The sequence below is a fragment of the Macaca thibetana genome, chromosome 1 (genome assembly GCF_024542745.1).
Source record: "Macaca thibetana thibetana isolate TM-01 chromosome 1, ASM2454274v1, whole genome shotgun sequence".
Taxonomy (NCBI): Eukaryota; Metazoa; Chordata; class Mammalia; order Primates; family Cercopithecidae; genus Macaca; species Macaca thibetana.
The window spans coordinates 182,822,676-182,838,640 of record NC_065578.1 but is presented as its reverse complement, the minus strand read 5'-3'; the positions used below and the strand labels follow the sequence as shown (position 1 = coordinate 182,838,640).

At 40.6% G+C, this 15,965-nt stretch overlaps 1 protein-coding gene across 2 annotated transcripts in view; it reads right to left on the bottom strand.

The window, feature by feature from the left end:
* ACBD6 (acyl-CoA binding domain containing 6) overlaps positions 1 to 11,034 on the bottom strand; it is a 205,966-nt gene extending 194,932 nt beyond the window's left edge. The window contains exons 1-3 of one of the 2 annotated variants that reach the window (XM_050766501.1): positions 10,810 to 11,034; positions 4,361 to 4,425; positions 854 to 950 (exon numbers count right to left, since the gene is read on the bottom strand). In XM_050766501.1, the coding sequence (XP_050622458.1) occupies positions 854 to 950; positions 4,361 to 4,425; positions 10,810 to 11,031 (384 nt within the window). In that variant the 5' untranslated portion in view covers positions 11,032 to 11,034. The remainder of the gene's footprint in view (positions 1 to 853; positions 951 to 4,360; positions 4,426 to 10,809) is intronic. The other variant, XM_050766511.1, reaches the window with a different exon arrangement.
* Positions 11,035 to 15,965: the final 4,931 nt, after the last annotated feature.

Below are 15,965 nucleotides of genomic sequence, written 5' to 3'. Positions count from 1 at the left end.
GTTCTCCAATAAGTATATGAGAAAAACAGGGTATATTTAAGTGAACAATATCTAATGCTTCCAAAGTCCAAAGCAATCTCTTTTCCTGCTGGATTCCCTAACATTTACATTATTATCGTTTTATACTATTAAAGATTATATATATTGATATGTTTTACCTTCTCTCTTACACTTTAAACTATACAATGGCAGAAATCATGTCTTATTTATCTTTTATCCCTAATAAGAAGCATTTTGCCCTTGCATAGAAGGTGATCATAAAAAAGAAATCCAAGAGTAACGTTTTTTCCAGCATGATAATCTCAAGTTAAACTCTTTCCAATTCTTATGTAATTCAAATTCTTCTGCTTTCAAAAACTCTGCAACTCAGAGAAGTTCTCAGCATCAGTAGCTGGTTATGTTACTATTTAAGTATTATTAATTTTTTTTATTTTTCTGAGACAGAGTCTCGCAGTGTTGCCCAGGCTGGAGTGCAGTGGCCTGATTTTGGCTCACTGCAGCCTTAGCCTCCCAGGTTCAATCAATTCTCCAGCCTCAGCTTCCAGAGTAGCTGGGATTACATGTGTGTACCACCACATCTGGCTAATTTTTGTATTTTTAGTAGAGACAAGGTTTCACCATGTTGGCCAGGCCGGTCTTGAACCTCAGGTGAACCACCTGGCTTGGCCTCCCAGAGTGCTGGGATTACCGGCTAGCAATTATTTTATTAGATAAATATTACAATAACTTTATAATATTTCAAGAAAGTAAAACTTTAAGCATGTTACTTAAAACTAAGCTTAGTTTTAGACATTTATTTCAGAGAAGGATCACAAGTTTTTGGAAAGTATTATTTATAATCATTAAGTCTTACCTGAGGATTCCAACCTGGATCTAGTTTTTTAACTACTGCAATATATTCCCGCATTGCTTGGCTGGGGCTTGAATCACCAAGTGCTTTCCATGCTTCCCTACAATATGGAATATCCAAAATGGCCTGTCATTATGCAAATAACACAAATAGCATTTTTCTTATTATTAAAAAAAATTGCACGCACATTTCAAGGGTCTCGGAATATAGAGATAATAAGTTATGGATACAGAAGTTCTGTCTTTTTGCATTTACATTGGTCTAGAGCTATACAGACCTTATTGCCCTACCTAAGAAGCCTTTTCAGACATTTTTTTTTTCCTAATCACCCTCCCCTATGAAATTTTAAAAACACAGATACACTGCATATCTATTAAATTTTGGAAAACCACAAACCACTGTAATCTAAGATTTTATAACTTCCTCAAACCAATTTTCACCCCTATTGCAGATGTATGCTCCACAGACTAATACAGATTATTATCATAAATTAACTGTGCTTATGGGATTTTGGTCATACAGAAACTAATCATCACATAAAAAACAATATTCCCAAGGAAAATGCATCAAACTTCTTACTAAGATACAAGAAATCCACCTTCCCTTTCTGCTCTTACCTCACCTATAAGTTACTAGTAACTGATCCTGGGAACTCAGTCTGGGACTTCAAAAGTCAGGGATGGTGAGGGCAGAAACAAGAACACTGGCCAGGCGCGGTGGCTCATGCCTGTAATTCCAGCACTTTGGGAGGCCAAGGCAGGTAGAACGCCTGAGGTCAGGAGTTTGAGACCAGCCTGGCCAAGATGGTGAAACCCCATCTCTACTAAAAATACAAAAATTAGCCGGGCGTGGTGGTGTGCGCCTGTAGTCCAGCTACTCTGGAGGCCGAGGCAGGAGAACTGCTTGAACCTGGGAAGCAGAGGTTGCAGTAAGCTGAGATGGCACCACCGCACTCCAGCCTGGGCAACAGAGCAAAATTCTGTCTCAAAAAAAAAAAGCAAAAAGCAAAAACAACAACTAAAGAACCCTAATGAGTAAGTTAGGGACTTCCTACAATATAAATGGCAAAAGCAACATTTTAGTCCTGAGCTTCCTTTTGAATCATTTTTTTTCCCCCACCCTCTGCAGGCTGCCAGGACAGGCCTCCTTCTTTGTTTTTCCCTGCCAATTCTTTCTAATTCCAACGAGGGTTTCTCGATTTCCCTGATTTGCTGTCAAACAGAACTCAATCCCACATTTTTTTTCACTACCTTCTTGCTTCTATGATGAATATAACATCTTTCTGAGGTTTTCTAAATTTATTTTCACTGAATTCCTTGAGAATTACTTGTATGTATCATAACACTTCATCCCTAAATAGATCAGCCTACACAAACTCAGAAAATTTATCATCAATACTATTATATAATATAGAGGCCATACATTCAGATTTTCCTGATTGTCCCAATAACGTCCTTTATGGCTTTCTTCTCCCACACCAGGAACCAATCAAGATCCACACACAGGATTGAGTTTCATGTATCGTCAGCTTTTTTGTCTTCCATATTGTTGGTATTTTTTAAGAGTCCAACTGTTTTATAAAATATCTCCCAATTTGAATTTGTCTAATTGTTTCCTTACCTACATAGTGTTCTTGCCAGAAATGATTCATCATAATTAGAATTGGGTTAAATTATTTCAGCAGAGTAATATATAGGTGACATGCCCTTTTGAACGCATCACACTGGGGGCACGTGATGTCAGTCTGCCCCATCATCAATAAGATTCATGGCTTGGTAACGGCAGTATCTGTCAGGTTTCTCCCTCATAATTAAAAAGTAAATGGTAGGCCAGGCGCGGTGGCTCAAGCCTGTAATCCCAGCACTTTGGGAGGCCGAGACGGGCGGATCATGAGGTCAGGAGATCGAGACCATCCTGGCTAACACGGTGAAACCCCGTCTCTACTAAAAATACAAGAAAATTAGCCAGGCGAGGTGGCGGGCGCCTGTAGTCCCAGCTACTCGGGAGGCTGAGGCAGGAGAATGGCGTGAACCCGGGGGAGTGGAGCTTGCAGTGAGCCAAGATCGCGCCACTGCACTCCAGCCTGGGGCACAGAGCAAGACTCCGTCTCAAAAAAAAAAAAAAAAAAAAAAAAAAAAGTAAATGGTGGGTCAGCCTGTAACCCATGGTTTTGCTCCCCAATAGTTTTTCACCTAGCATTTTAACAACAGTTTTCCTCAATAGTTTTTTCTCCAATAGTTCCAGAATATTTTGTCATCTAATATCTTGCCTAAACAATTATTATGGTGGCTATAAAATCTAAATTTTTTTAATTGCTAAAAACAATGGAGAAACAGGTAGAGCACAGAAAAAAAATGAAGCTATAAAATTTCATAAATTATGACAAAAAACTCACTGTAAACGTTAACATCAGGTATTCTTTAGAACAGTAATAAAATGCCAGAGAACTGTTGGTTATCATCAACCAAAAAACTTGTGCAAAAATATAATCAATGCACTGCTTCCTTCACTGAGACTGTCCTATATAAAAAAATATCAGCTGAACTAAACAGTGTGGGTAGTGACATAAGTTATTTACATCTGGGTTCAAGCTCTGTACCTCCTTACAGCTGGGTAACAAACGGCTGGCAGGCAGGAAATGTATAGGGGACCAGATTTTATGTGGGACTGCTCTAGAATATAAAGTCAGAACCCGTATTTTATCACTTCCTCTCTCTATAACCGTATTTTATCTTTTTTTCTTTTTTAACTCTACCTTCTAACCTTCTTTTAATTCCAGGGCTGATGCTCCAAAGCCTTCCCTTCTATTACTAAGATTCCCAGTTGTATGCAATTTCTTTTTTCACTTCGACAAGGTAAGAGAAGACAAGGTCTCATAAATGACAAGAGGGAACTTCTGGATTGTAAGTTTAAAAAGTTTGCAAAAGTATACTCTTTTTTTATGTATTCAGAGAAAAAGAGAAGTTAGTATCTGGTTTTGGCTTTCGCTGAACTTTTCCCTTCTTCCCAAGAGTACTGTAAGCTGTTATTTACTGTGGCATGGGTGGGGCAAGGAACACAAGAGTAGCAAAAGACAGGGAGATGAAACTGGGACAGGGAAGAAGGATGAAAAATGGGGATGTATCCTGCTGTTCGGACCTTCCCATCATTCTGGCCTTCTTCCAAAAATCCCTCCAGAGGGGAGAAGCGGTGATCCATTAGGGGCTGAATGACAGGAAAGGAAAATCTCAAGCAATAGCTCTCATGGTTACTCTCTTATGTATTAAAATGTGAGGCATGTATGTCTGTTGTGAACCACTTATATTCCAACATGCTAGCCTAAGAATCCTTCAGGAGACTTAGCTAAAAGTAGATTTCTTTAATCTCTCTCCCAATTGCCTGTTATTAGTACAGTCTACAGCAGAGAGAGATTAATATAAAAATAATTCTTTAATCAGCTCACTGCTTTCTAATTCCTAAACACCTAAACCATTTCCAACAACCTCATTAAAGATTCCAAGAATTTCTTACCATTTTTGCTTTCCTTCAAAATCAAAGAAGCTTGGTTTAGGAGTATTGCAATTTCCAACTTTGACCTAAATGAGGGAAGGAAAATCAAGAACTTATTTTTCAAAGAAACGTCTGGAAAACTTTTCCTTTTCAAATGTATTATGTATATTTAGTAACCATAGGTTGGAATATATTTGCACCTATATGGAACAGCAAAATTTAACATTCTTTGCAAAAGCAAACAAAAAACCCAAACAGAATCAAACATTGCATACAGGCTACTTTGGCTTACTGCATAAAACAACTATTATCTAATATTGTAATACAGAAAAACTGTGATAAATGGTTGCATTTCGAAGTCAGTAGACTATTTACATAAGACAAGTTATCAATATACATTATATACTCTTTATTACCATGTATAAAGAATTTTTTAACACAGAATTAATAAGGTTTAGAATTCATAATTTATCAGAATTCATAACACTATTTCTTCATGCTGATTCTCGTAACTCTATTAGCATTTTATCTCTCCAAAATTTCAGGGGAAAAAGTGTACTACTTTTAAAATGCCCTATTAAAGAAACTCATCAATATAAATTTGGATGCCAAAAGCCATGCAGAAAAATTTCAGGGGTTCTCAACAATACAATTCTATTTTTCTACAACAGTCTTATCATCTTTTGTTTGTGGTCGATACTTAATTTTAATCCGCAAATGACATTTACAGTTAAACTGTACAGTGAATATTTTCATTGAGAATAAGCATAAACAAGTGCAGAATTCACTATACAGGCCCTGATTCCCACTGCCAGAAGTCATCTTCCTTCCTTAGAGCATTTACTCTATATATCTTTTATGGTACTTTTCACTTTTTCTACCATGTGTTAGAAAGTTTTGTGTAAAGTCTCATCTTTCTATTAGAATAGAGCCTGTAACTGTTCTTAACTCATCCACAGCACCTATCTACTTCTCAGGGATTTTCCCACTATCTCCCATTACTCTTCCACACTTGAATTCTGGTAAAATCTAACTGATGCCTTCATCTAACCAGAATGATCTACTGACTGCCTTAGGGATTCCTAGTTCAGGGTTTTGCTTGTCACTCCACTCACCTGAAACGCCTTTTCTTCTTTCCTCAGCTTTTAAGATGCTGCACGACCTTCCAGTTCTACTCAAATTTCAGATTCTAAGAACTCTTTCAGTCTACAATGATCTCATCTACCTCTGAATTCATAACAATTACCACCTCTATCATTTGCTTAGCAATTAATCGCATGGCCCTCTGCTGTTATTAAAATGTATACTTACATAGAAGCAGCCCTGTTATGATGGAACAGAGAGAAGAAAGGGTAAGAAGGAGCCACATTTCTTGAACAATCACCATAGACCAAACACTTCACATATTTTATCTCGAATGGGCCAAAAAATAATCCTGCTAGGTATGCCATTACAAACTCATTTTATAAATGAAGATAGAGAAGCTCAGGAGGCTTGTCTCAGTTCACACATTAGTATAGTCTTTAATTAGTAGTCTGGATTTAAATCCAAGAGTGTTTGACTCCAAAGTTCAATACCCCTTTACTACATTATTCTGTCTTAAATGATAAATAGAGTCTGGGATTCAATTCTGGACTCTCTAAAATCACATGAACTACCAGACGGTTAGAAATATTAAATGAGATAAATTATACAAACTTCAAGACATCATAAAAATAGCAGTTATAACTATTTTTGGTTTTATCCAGACACCATCCAGTGGCAGAAACAAATGCCAATAGTTCTCCTCCATTTCTCCTGTAGTAACAGAAGTCTCAGCTGGACACATGATCTAAACATTACACATGGCCATCCAACTTCTGCCTAGGTTCTGGGGACTGGATGTGTGGAAGAGTGATACAAATACCTTCCTTAAAAAGAAAAGGAGTTTGTCTTCCCCTTTCCCTTTGCCCTGGATATGATATACATGTGGTGATGGTAAGCCACCTCTGACCATGAAAAAGGAACTTAAGGCAGCAGTTTTCAAATTTTTTAGTCTTATAATCCCTTTATATTCTCAAGATCCTAAAGAGCCATCATTTATATGAGTTATATCTATCGATATTTACCATATTAGAAATTAAAACTGGGACATTTAAAAAATGTGTATTAGCTCATTTAAAAATAATAAATCCATTAGATGTTAACATAAATAACATTTTATGCAAAATAACTACATATTCTAAAAAAATTAGTGAGAAAAGTAGCACTGTTTTACATTTCTTAATTTTTTTAATGTCTCGCTTAGAAGCCAGTTGCATTTGCATATCTACTGCTGCATCCAATCTACTGCAATATGTTGTTTTGGTTGAAGTATATGAAGAAAATTCAGCTTCACGCAGATATGTTGTTAGAAAAGAGAGAAGTATTTTAGCAGCATTTTGAGATAGTTGTAGATATTCTTCTTTGATACTATGCCAAAACCTAACAGATGGTAGTTTCAGGTCAGTTGCAATGAGGAATCTGAACTCATATCAATGAATTTTTCATACTGTTAACACTGAAATCCATTGGTCTGACTTGCACTTTGAAAGGCATCTTTTATCAACACATGATTTGTAACATCATTCCATGAAATATTTAGAAAATATGGTTTACTGAGTTACACAGACTTTTCAAATGTTGACACATTTCATGATATAATAGCAAACGTTCACATTCATGACTGTCACCACTTATCTCATCAAAAAAAGTTTTTAAGTACTGGGAAGCTGTCAAGCTCACGGTGGCAGATACAGATTTTCCAAACTTCTCATTTTCACTTGAAAGCTCAAATGTTATTACTGGCAACAAATACTTTGAGTTGTTTTCCTTGAAGTGACAGGCTTATTTCATTCATTTTCAAGAAACTACCTGCCAAATACCCAAATTTGAGTAGGTATAATTATCTGTGAGTTGTTCTGTTAAGTAAAAATGGAAAAAAGTATATAGTTCATTTTGCAACTCAGAAATTACACAAGTGCTTTTCCTCAAAATAGTTAACATAATTCAGTATGCAGCAGAAGTACTTTGTGTGTACTTCCCATCTCATCACACAAAATTTAAGACTTGACTCAAGGGTTAATATTTAATAAAGTAGTATTAAGGCACGGCGGTTCATGTCTGTAATATTAGCACTTTGGAAGGCCTAGGCGGGCGGATCACCTGAGATCAGGAGACCAGCCTGGTCAACCATGGCCAACATGGTGAAACCCCATCTCTACTAAAAATACAAAAATTAGTCGGGCGCGGTGAGAGACACCTGTAATCACAGCTACCCAGGAAGCTGAGGCAAAAGAATCATTTGAATCTAGGAGGCAGAAGTTGCAGTGAGCCCAGATCACGCCACTGCATTCCAGCCTGGATGACAGACCAAAACTCCGTCTCAAAAAAAAAAAAAAAAAGTATTATTAAATAGTATCTCATGAAGTCAACAGGAATTCACAAATTTTCATTACTCTCCAGTTTTCACAGCTGTCAATTAGCTATCTTTAGGAGGGAGAGTGTAGGCTGATGTACAGAGCGACCAAAAAACTGTTCATTCATTTGATTTTGTTGAAACTTTATTGAAAGATTATTTTGAAGCCATAGGCTTATCTGAGACTAATAAAGCTATGACGCTAAGTAAATTTAGAGTTCTCCCTGAGAAAATAAGGTTCATATCTTAGCTTATTTATTATCTTCCTGCCAACAACCTCATCCAGCCTACAAAATAGGCTGCTATTCTGAATACAAAATGTTATTTTATGATAAATTTTGATACAATATGCAGAAATGATATTGGACTTTCAACTTTATTATTCTATCAAAGATGCTATTCTTAATGTTATCTCAGAATTTTGTCAAAAATAAAATATTTAGGAGACTGATGAAAACTGTGGCCCAGTGTCGTATCTAAGCAAGCATATTATTTCCTAATAATGCAGAATTTTATTTGCAGATACAGAATATCTCTGAACACCCTAAAGTCAAGTTCTTAAAAGGATGAGGCACATTCCTCCTTCATATTATCTGAATGAAGTGAGTATACCTGAGACAGAATGGTTCCCAAGTTGATAGGTTACTACAGTTCACTCATGACTTAGAAATAGAATACTGAATAATGACAACACCGTTATCAATAAATAAAGATACGTCCTAGAAGAAAAAAGAATATTTTCTAGGGAATTTGGGGAAAGTTAGTCTCATACTGCCCAGAGAATCATCTTACATATTACAGGTCCTAATACGATTCTCGATAAGTATTTGTTAAATAATCAAAAGTTTCACTCTAATGTTATTAGGACAAGTATAATAAATGACCAAAGAGAAAACACATATCAAGAACTTTTCCCAGAAAGCTAATTCCAAGTCCAACTTGGAGGTAATTTTCATTCAACACTATAATTTATACCGTTTGTTCCTACAGCTTTATCTCTCAGGTTAATGTTTAACTGACATTCATAATAATGAACATCAACCTTCAAAACAAGGTTCATCTCTACTCAGTATATCCAGTTTAAGAACACAGTGGGGCTGGGCATGGGGGATCATGTCTGTAATAACAGTACTTCGGGAGGCTTAAGCAGGAGGATCCGCTCGAAGCCAGAAGCTCAAGGCTGCAGTGAGCTATGAGTGTGTAACTGCCCTCCAGCCTGAGCAACGGAACAAGATCCCATCTTAAAAAAAATTTTTTAGTTAAAAAAAAAAAGGAATACAGCAGGCCTCTCCCCCAACTTATTTTTCCTTTAACAAATACAGGGGAAAATATGTAACTATGTCAAGAGGCAAAAAGAAAAAAAGGTTATACATTTTTAATAAAACAAAATAGGCTATTATCCAGAATTTCATTTCCTCCAGTGTTCCAAAGAGCTGTAATTTTCCTGAACTGTTATTTAACTCTTGTCAGCAATTTTTCAGGTGTGTTCAAACCTAGATTCCTCAAGTACTTTGTAAGTCTCTCAAAAGCAAATGTCGGCCGGGCACGGTGGCTCACGCCTGTAATCCCAGTACTTTAGGAAGCCAAGGCAGGCAGATCACCTGAGGTCAGGAGTTCAAGACCAGCCTGGTGAACATAATGAAACCCTGTCTCTTCTAAATATACAAAAAATTAGCCGGGCATGGTGGCGGGCACCTGTAACCCCAGCTACTTGGGAGGCTGGGACAGGAGAATTGCTTGAATCCGGGAGGCCGAGTGAACCAAGATCTAGCCACTGCACTCCAGCTTGGGCAACAGAAACGAAACTCCGTCTCAAAAAAAAAAAAAACAAAAAAACAAGTGTCAGCCAGCAAAATGGCTCATGCCTGTAATCCCAGCACTTTGGGCAGGTGGATCGCCTGAGCTCAGGAGTTCAAGACCAGCCTGGGAAATGTGGCAAAACCCAAACTCTCTGTGGAAAAAAAAAAAAAAAAATGTGAGTGTCATGTTTTTCCTTCTCTGCAGGCATTATATCCAAGTGTCTCGCACATAAAAGCTGCTGAACAAATATATGTTGCTTATGACAAAGCAATTATTTCCCTTCTGGTACCTAACCAATGTCAACCTGAATTATAAATTAACATGTCTATACATCTCCCTATTTCCAGGTAAAGTTCACAGCCTTAGACTGAGTCAGGAGCTACAATCCAGTTCTGACTGATATATCTGTATGACCCTAGGCAAGCTGCCTACTCTCTGTGGCCTTCAGTTTTCTTTTCTGTAAAAGAAGGGCATTATTTCATCTGGTGTTCATAGCTCTCAAATTTTTAGATTGTATCAAACGGAAAAGAGACATATTCAACGAAAACATAAGTCAAAGATATTGAGGATTTTATAAAAATCACAAAAGTTGCAATACTGTATTTTGCATTGCATCACATTATTATTATTATTATTATTATTATTTTGAGGCGGAGTTTCGCTCTCGTTGCCCAGGCTGGAGTGCAATGGCGCGCAATCTCGGCTCACCGCAACCTCCGCCTCCCCGGTTCAAGCGATTCTCCTGCCTCAGCCTCCTGAGTAGCTGGGATTAGAGGCATGCGCCACCACGCCTGGGTAATTTAGTAGAGACGGGGTTTCTCCATGTTGGTCAGGCTGGTCTCGAACTCCTGACATCAGGTGATCCGCCCGCCTCAGCCTCCCAAAGTGGTGGGATTACAGGCGTGAGCCATTGCGCCCAGCCCTGAATCACATTATTACAATCCTATTATATTCTTGGATCTCAATATAGTTTAATTAACTTTACCATGTTTACTTCCATGTGGCCCTTTGGAAAGAGTAAATGAATGATAAATCTTATTTTATCCTCATTTTGTAAAGGTTCTTAAGCTGGTAAAATGCAAGATCACTGCATAGGTCAGAGAAAAAAAACAGAAAAACAGTGTCCAGTGCCCAGCTAAATAAATATCACTCCTAGGAAAGCAAACATCTTTTCCACGTTCAGGATGATGCTCCGTATCTTTCTCCCCCATCCACCCTTTCCCTGCTACTTTACCTGTTTGTACCTGGCATACAGATACAGAAGCTGCTCCCTGCTGGCCACCTGAATTAGGCCTTGCAGGTGCGCGGCAGCCTTCTCAAACAGCTCGGCCAGGCAACTGGACTCCTCGATCTCAGGGCTATGGGGGAACTCCACCTCCCCAGAGTCGTCCCCTGAGCTCAGCTCTCCACCGCTGTCGCCGGTGGTGGCCCCCGCGGGCAGGAATGATGAAGCCATGTCTCCTTGCTCGCTCCGTCCCTCTGCGTCCGGTGTGTCCTCCTTGGATCGGGTGTAAGGCCGGCTTGGAGGCCTGGCCCACCAGTCTGGGTCCCGAGCCTGAGCTCCAGTCGGACCCAAGCTCAGTCGGGGCGCGCTCCCTCACGTAACCCTGCTCCCTGCCCGCTTCTACTCCCTGGGCGTGCAGAGCAGGCTTCCCGACCCTCTGCCGCTCTGCCCAGTCGACCCGGTCTCCTCCGGCTTCCCTCCGGCCAACAGCTCGCTAGTGCTCGCCTGAGGCCCCTCCAACGGAACGAGGGTCGAGGGCCAGGGAGGCGGGGGCGGGCGAGCGCGGGGCGCGGCTGGCTACGGGCCGTGGGGGCGGGGCGGCATGCGTGCCGGCGGCGTGAGCTTTTGTGGGGCCTGCTCTGCGCCGGCGGGGAAGCGTGGGAGACGCTACGCTGGACGCCTTTCCCTGCCGGAGGAGAGAAAGTGTTGTCCGCTGTTTGGGCGTCTCTTAATCGTTTCGCTGAAATTAGCAGTCCCGAACTCCGGAGCCCGGCACTGGCACGGGCCCCGGGGGTGGGGGAAGGAGGCCGTCTGTGTGGTAGTGTAGCGGTGAGAGCGGAGTCGCGGGAAACGCGGGGCTGAGGACTAAGGTTCCGCCTGCCCCGGATTGTGCGCCTCAAGCGCCCCCAAACAGCCCTGCGCGTGGATCTGTTGCCTGCGCGTTGGGCTCTGTGTTGAATAATGGAAAACTGCAAGATGGGGCTGTCCCGCCCTACCGTGTGACTGATGAGTGGAATCACTCTGCGTGTTTCGCTCTCCACACTTTCGGATTCCGCACCTCTCCTGGCCCTGATAATAGGGTTTGGGGGATGCGGGGCGCGCCTTAGCCCAGTTCTCATGCCGAGCTGTGCATTTGACACTGTGGTTTGTGGACACTATGAAGTGAAACCGGAAGTACGCCCAGAGGAACGTACAAAACTATTTTTTTTTAACTATAACGTTATGAGTTGTTATGTCCTAAATGTTAAACACAACGCACTATATATTCATTTAGTACTCAAACAATGTAATAAGCACTATAAAGGTACAAAGGAAGTGTTATAAAGAGTGGTTATTGACTGGGGTTAGGCTTGTGACGGGTGGACAGATGGCTGGACAGGATGAGGAATCTATGAGAGAACACAGGAAGGTGAGAAAGCTTGCATCAGGATTCAACAAACATTACTTAAGTCTGCAGAAAATTCCGCTGTTAGTATCAGGCCTCTGAGCCCAAGCCAAGCCATCACATCCCCTGTGACTTGCGCGTCCACATCCCCTGTGACTTGCACGTATACGCCCAGATGGCCTGAAGTAACTGAAGAATCACAAAAGTGAAAATGCCCTGTCCCGCCTTAGCTGATGACATTCCACCACAAAAGAAGTGAAAATGGCCAGTCCTTGCCTTAAGCGATGACATTATCTTGTGCCTGGCTCACCCTGGCTCAAAAAGTTCCCCCACTGAGCACCTTGTGACTCCCACTCCTGCCCGCCAGAGAACAACCCCCCTTTGACCGGAATTTTCCTTTACCTACCCAAATCCTGTAAAACAGCCCCACACTTATCTCCCTTCGCTGACTCTCTTTTCGGACTCAGCCCACCTGAACCCAGGTGAAATAAACAGCCATGTTGCTCATACAAAGCCTGTTTGGTGGTCTCTTCACACAGACGTGCATGACATTTAGTCCCTGCTGTCAAGGTGCTCACAATCCAGTCAAAGGGATGTTTAATGACCAAATTCTTGCGATTAAAAAGTGATTAAGAATAATGTATATAATGTATTGAGGACTTGATCCTTACAACGTAAGGTAGGTACTCTTATTTTAGACATAGGAAATCAGCACAGAGTGGTTAACTTGTCAAAGGATGCACAGCTAGCAAATGGAGGAGCAAGGAAAAAGAAGTTAGCCTGCATATGGGGTAATAATGGATGATGAACCCGAAGAGTTGACTGAAGGAGAGATAACATGGACTTTTATATCTTTCTGTTTCTCTAATTTTTATTAAAGTGAGAATTGAATATTAACTGCTTTTTTGGCATCTTTGGAGATTATCTGCTTTTCTCTAGTCTTCGAAAGGAATTATATTAACAGTTTCTATTTTAATGAATTATATTAACAAAAATAAATTTGGGATTTAATGAATTATATAATAGCTAACATTGATATATTAATATGCATTAATTCAAAACCTCCTAGTTTTGAGCATTACTTCAGTTCCTGGAACTTTTTTAAAAAGTTATTTGTAGGTTCAGTTTGCTAATATTTTCATTATCTTTACATCTCCATTTAAAGATGTGATTAACCTATAGTTTTCCTTTTCTATACTTTCTCAATTTTGTGTCAAGGTAATAGAATCCTTGTAGAATGCATTTAGAAGTTTTCATCTTTTTCTGTATTCTGGAAGAGTTTACATAACTTGGGAAAGAGAGCAACCAGAATTGTTTTACACTGCTGGTGTGAGCATAAATTGATACAATCATTGTGGAAAAATGTTTGGCACTATCTACTAAAGCTGAGCATAAACATATAGCAATTCGACTCCTCCCCAGTGGGAATATATACATGGCATTCACCAAAGACATGTAGGAGAACATTCATAGCAGCACTATGAACTAATTCCTAATTGCTCCAAACTGGAAGCTCCCGAATGTCCATCAACACTAGAATGGATAAACTGTGGTGTGTTTACATGATGGAACACTATTCATCAGTGAGAATGAACTAATAACAATGACACAGAACAACATGAATGAATCTCAAACATAAATGTTGAATTCAGGAGGCCTATACTCAAAACAGTACATATTATAGGTTTCTAGTCATAAAAAATTCAAAATCAGGCAAAACTAATCTGTGGTGTTAGACTCAGGATAGTGGGTAACCTCAGGGTTAGTGATCTGAAGGGCACATGAAGGGGACTTCTGGTATTTGGATATGTTGTTTCTTACGCCAGACATTAGTACACTGATGTGCTTGTTCACTTTATGAAAATTCATTTATAATTTATGTACTTTATGTATACATTTGAATGAAAAATTTATTATAAAAATAACGTGTAAGAAAGAAAAAGGAAAGGGTCCTTAACATTCAGAAGCTGACCGGCACTCACAGCTAGGCCTTGTTATTCTCCTATTGGATAGAAATAATCTCACAAAATAGCAACCTCAGGCAAGGTCACTCTGAAATCATGATACAATGATACAAAGCAAACCACTTCATTAAGCTTTTCTAAGCACAGGCAAAAAGCTCACTTTACTGACTGCAAAACACAACATCTTTTTCTTGGCCCAAACAAATAACTACTACTACTTTACAAATTGTAGCTTTATTCTCATGCTAGTCTCTTCTCTATAGGTAAGACTGAGATGCCCAAGATCTCAATCTTGGCCGGGCGCGGTGGCTCAAGCCTGTAATCCCAGCACTTTGGGAGGCCGAGGCGGGCGGATCACAAGGTCAGGAGATCGAGACCACAGTGAAACCCCGTCTCTACTAAAAATACAAAAAATTAGCCGGGCGCGGTGGCGGGCGCCTGTAGTCCCAGCTACTCAGGAGGCTGAGGCAGGAGAATGGCGGGAACCCGGGAGGCGGAGCTTGCAGTGAGCCGAGATCGCGCCACTGCACTCCAGCCTGGGCAACAGCGTGAGACTCCGTCTCAAAAAAAAAAAAAAAAAAAAAAAAAAAAAAAAAAAAAAAAAAGATCTCAATCTTGTTATAGTGGGTAGCTAGTCAGGAATGAGCAGGGCAGGAGAGGGCTCCCCACCACACGCACATATCAGGAATGTCAGGCAACCTTCAGGTGATGGTCAAGCGGTTGTTAACGGTCTCACTAAAATAATAATTGATCACAGCTGGCACCAGGGACCAGCCATCTCCTGATAGAAAACACCTGAAACGAGTGATCAGCAGCTTCCCGATAAGATCTCAGGAGTGGGGTGAGTAGGCTCAAGCATGCGCATGCGGACGGAAGGAGTGGCCTGCCCCTCCACACCTGTTGGCATTTCTCCTTAGGTGGAACGAGAGACTTGAGAAAAGAAATGAGACACAGAGACAAAGTATGGAGAAAGAAAAAGTGGGCCCTTCCTGAGTCCAAGTGATCTCATTGAACATCACACACCGGGGCCTATCATGGGGAGGGGGGAGGGGGGAGGGATTGCATTGGGAGTTATACCTGATGTAAATGACGAGTTGATGGGTGCAGCACACCAACATGGCACAAGTATACATATGTAACAAACCTGCACGTTATGCACATGTACCCTACAACTTAAAGTATAATAATAATAAATTAAAAAAAAAAAAGAAAAAGTGGGCCCAGGGGACGGGCGCTCAGCACACAGAGGACCCGCGCCGGCACCGGTCTCCGAGTTCCCTCAGTATTTATTGATCATTATCTTTACCATCTCGGAAAACCAGAAGTGGCAGGATAGTAGGATCATAGTACAGAGTAGGTCAGCAGAAAGACATATGAATAAAGTTCTCTGTGACATGAATAAGTTTAAGGAAAAGTGCTGTGCCTTGATATGCATATGCAAACATCTCCATAAACCTTTTTAGTGCATAAAGAGCAGCATTGCCACTAGCAAGTCCCACCTTCAGCCCTAAGGCGGTTTTCTCCTATCTCAGTAAATAGAACATACAATTGGGTTTTATACCCAGACATTCCATTGCCCAGGGATGGGCAGGAGACAGACGCTGTTCTCTATCTCAACTGCCCAGAGGCCTTCTTTCCTCTTATACTAATCCTCCTCAGCACAGACCCTTCATGGGTGTCAGGCTCAGGGACGATCAGGTCTTTCCCTTCCCACGAGGCCATATTTCAGACTATCACATGGGGAGAAACCTTGGACAATACCTAGCTTTCCTAGGCAGAGGTCCCTGCAACCTTTGGCAGTGTACGTGTCCCTGGTT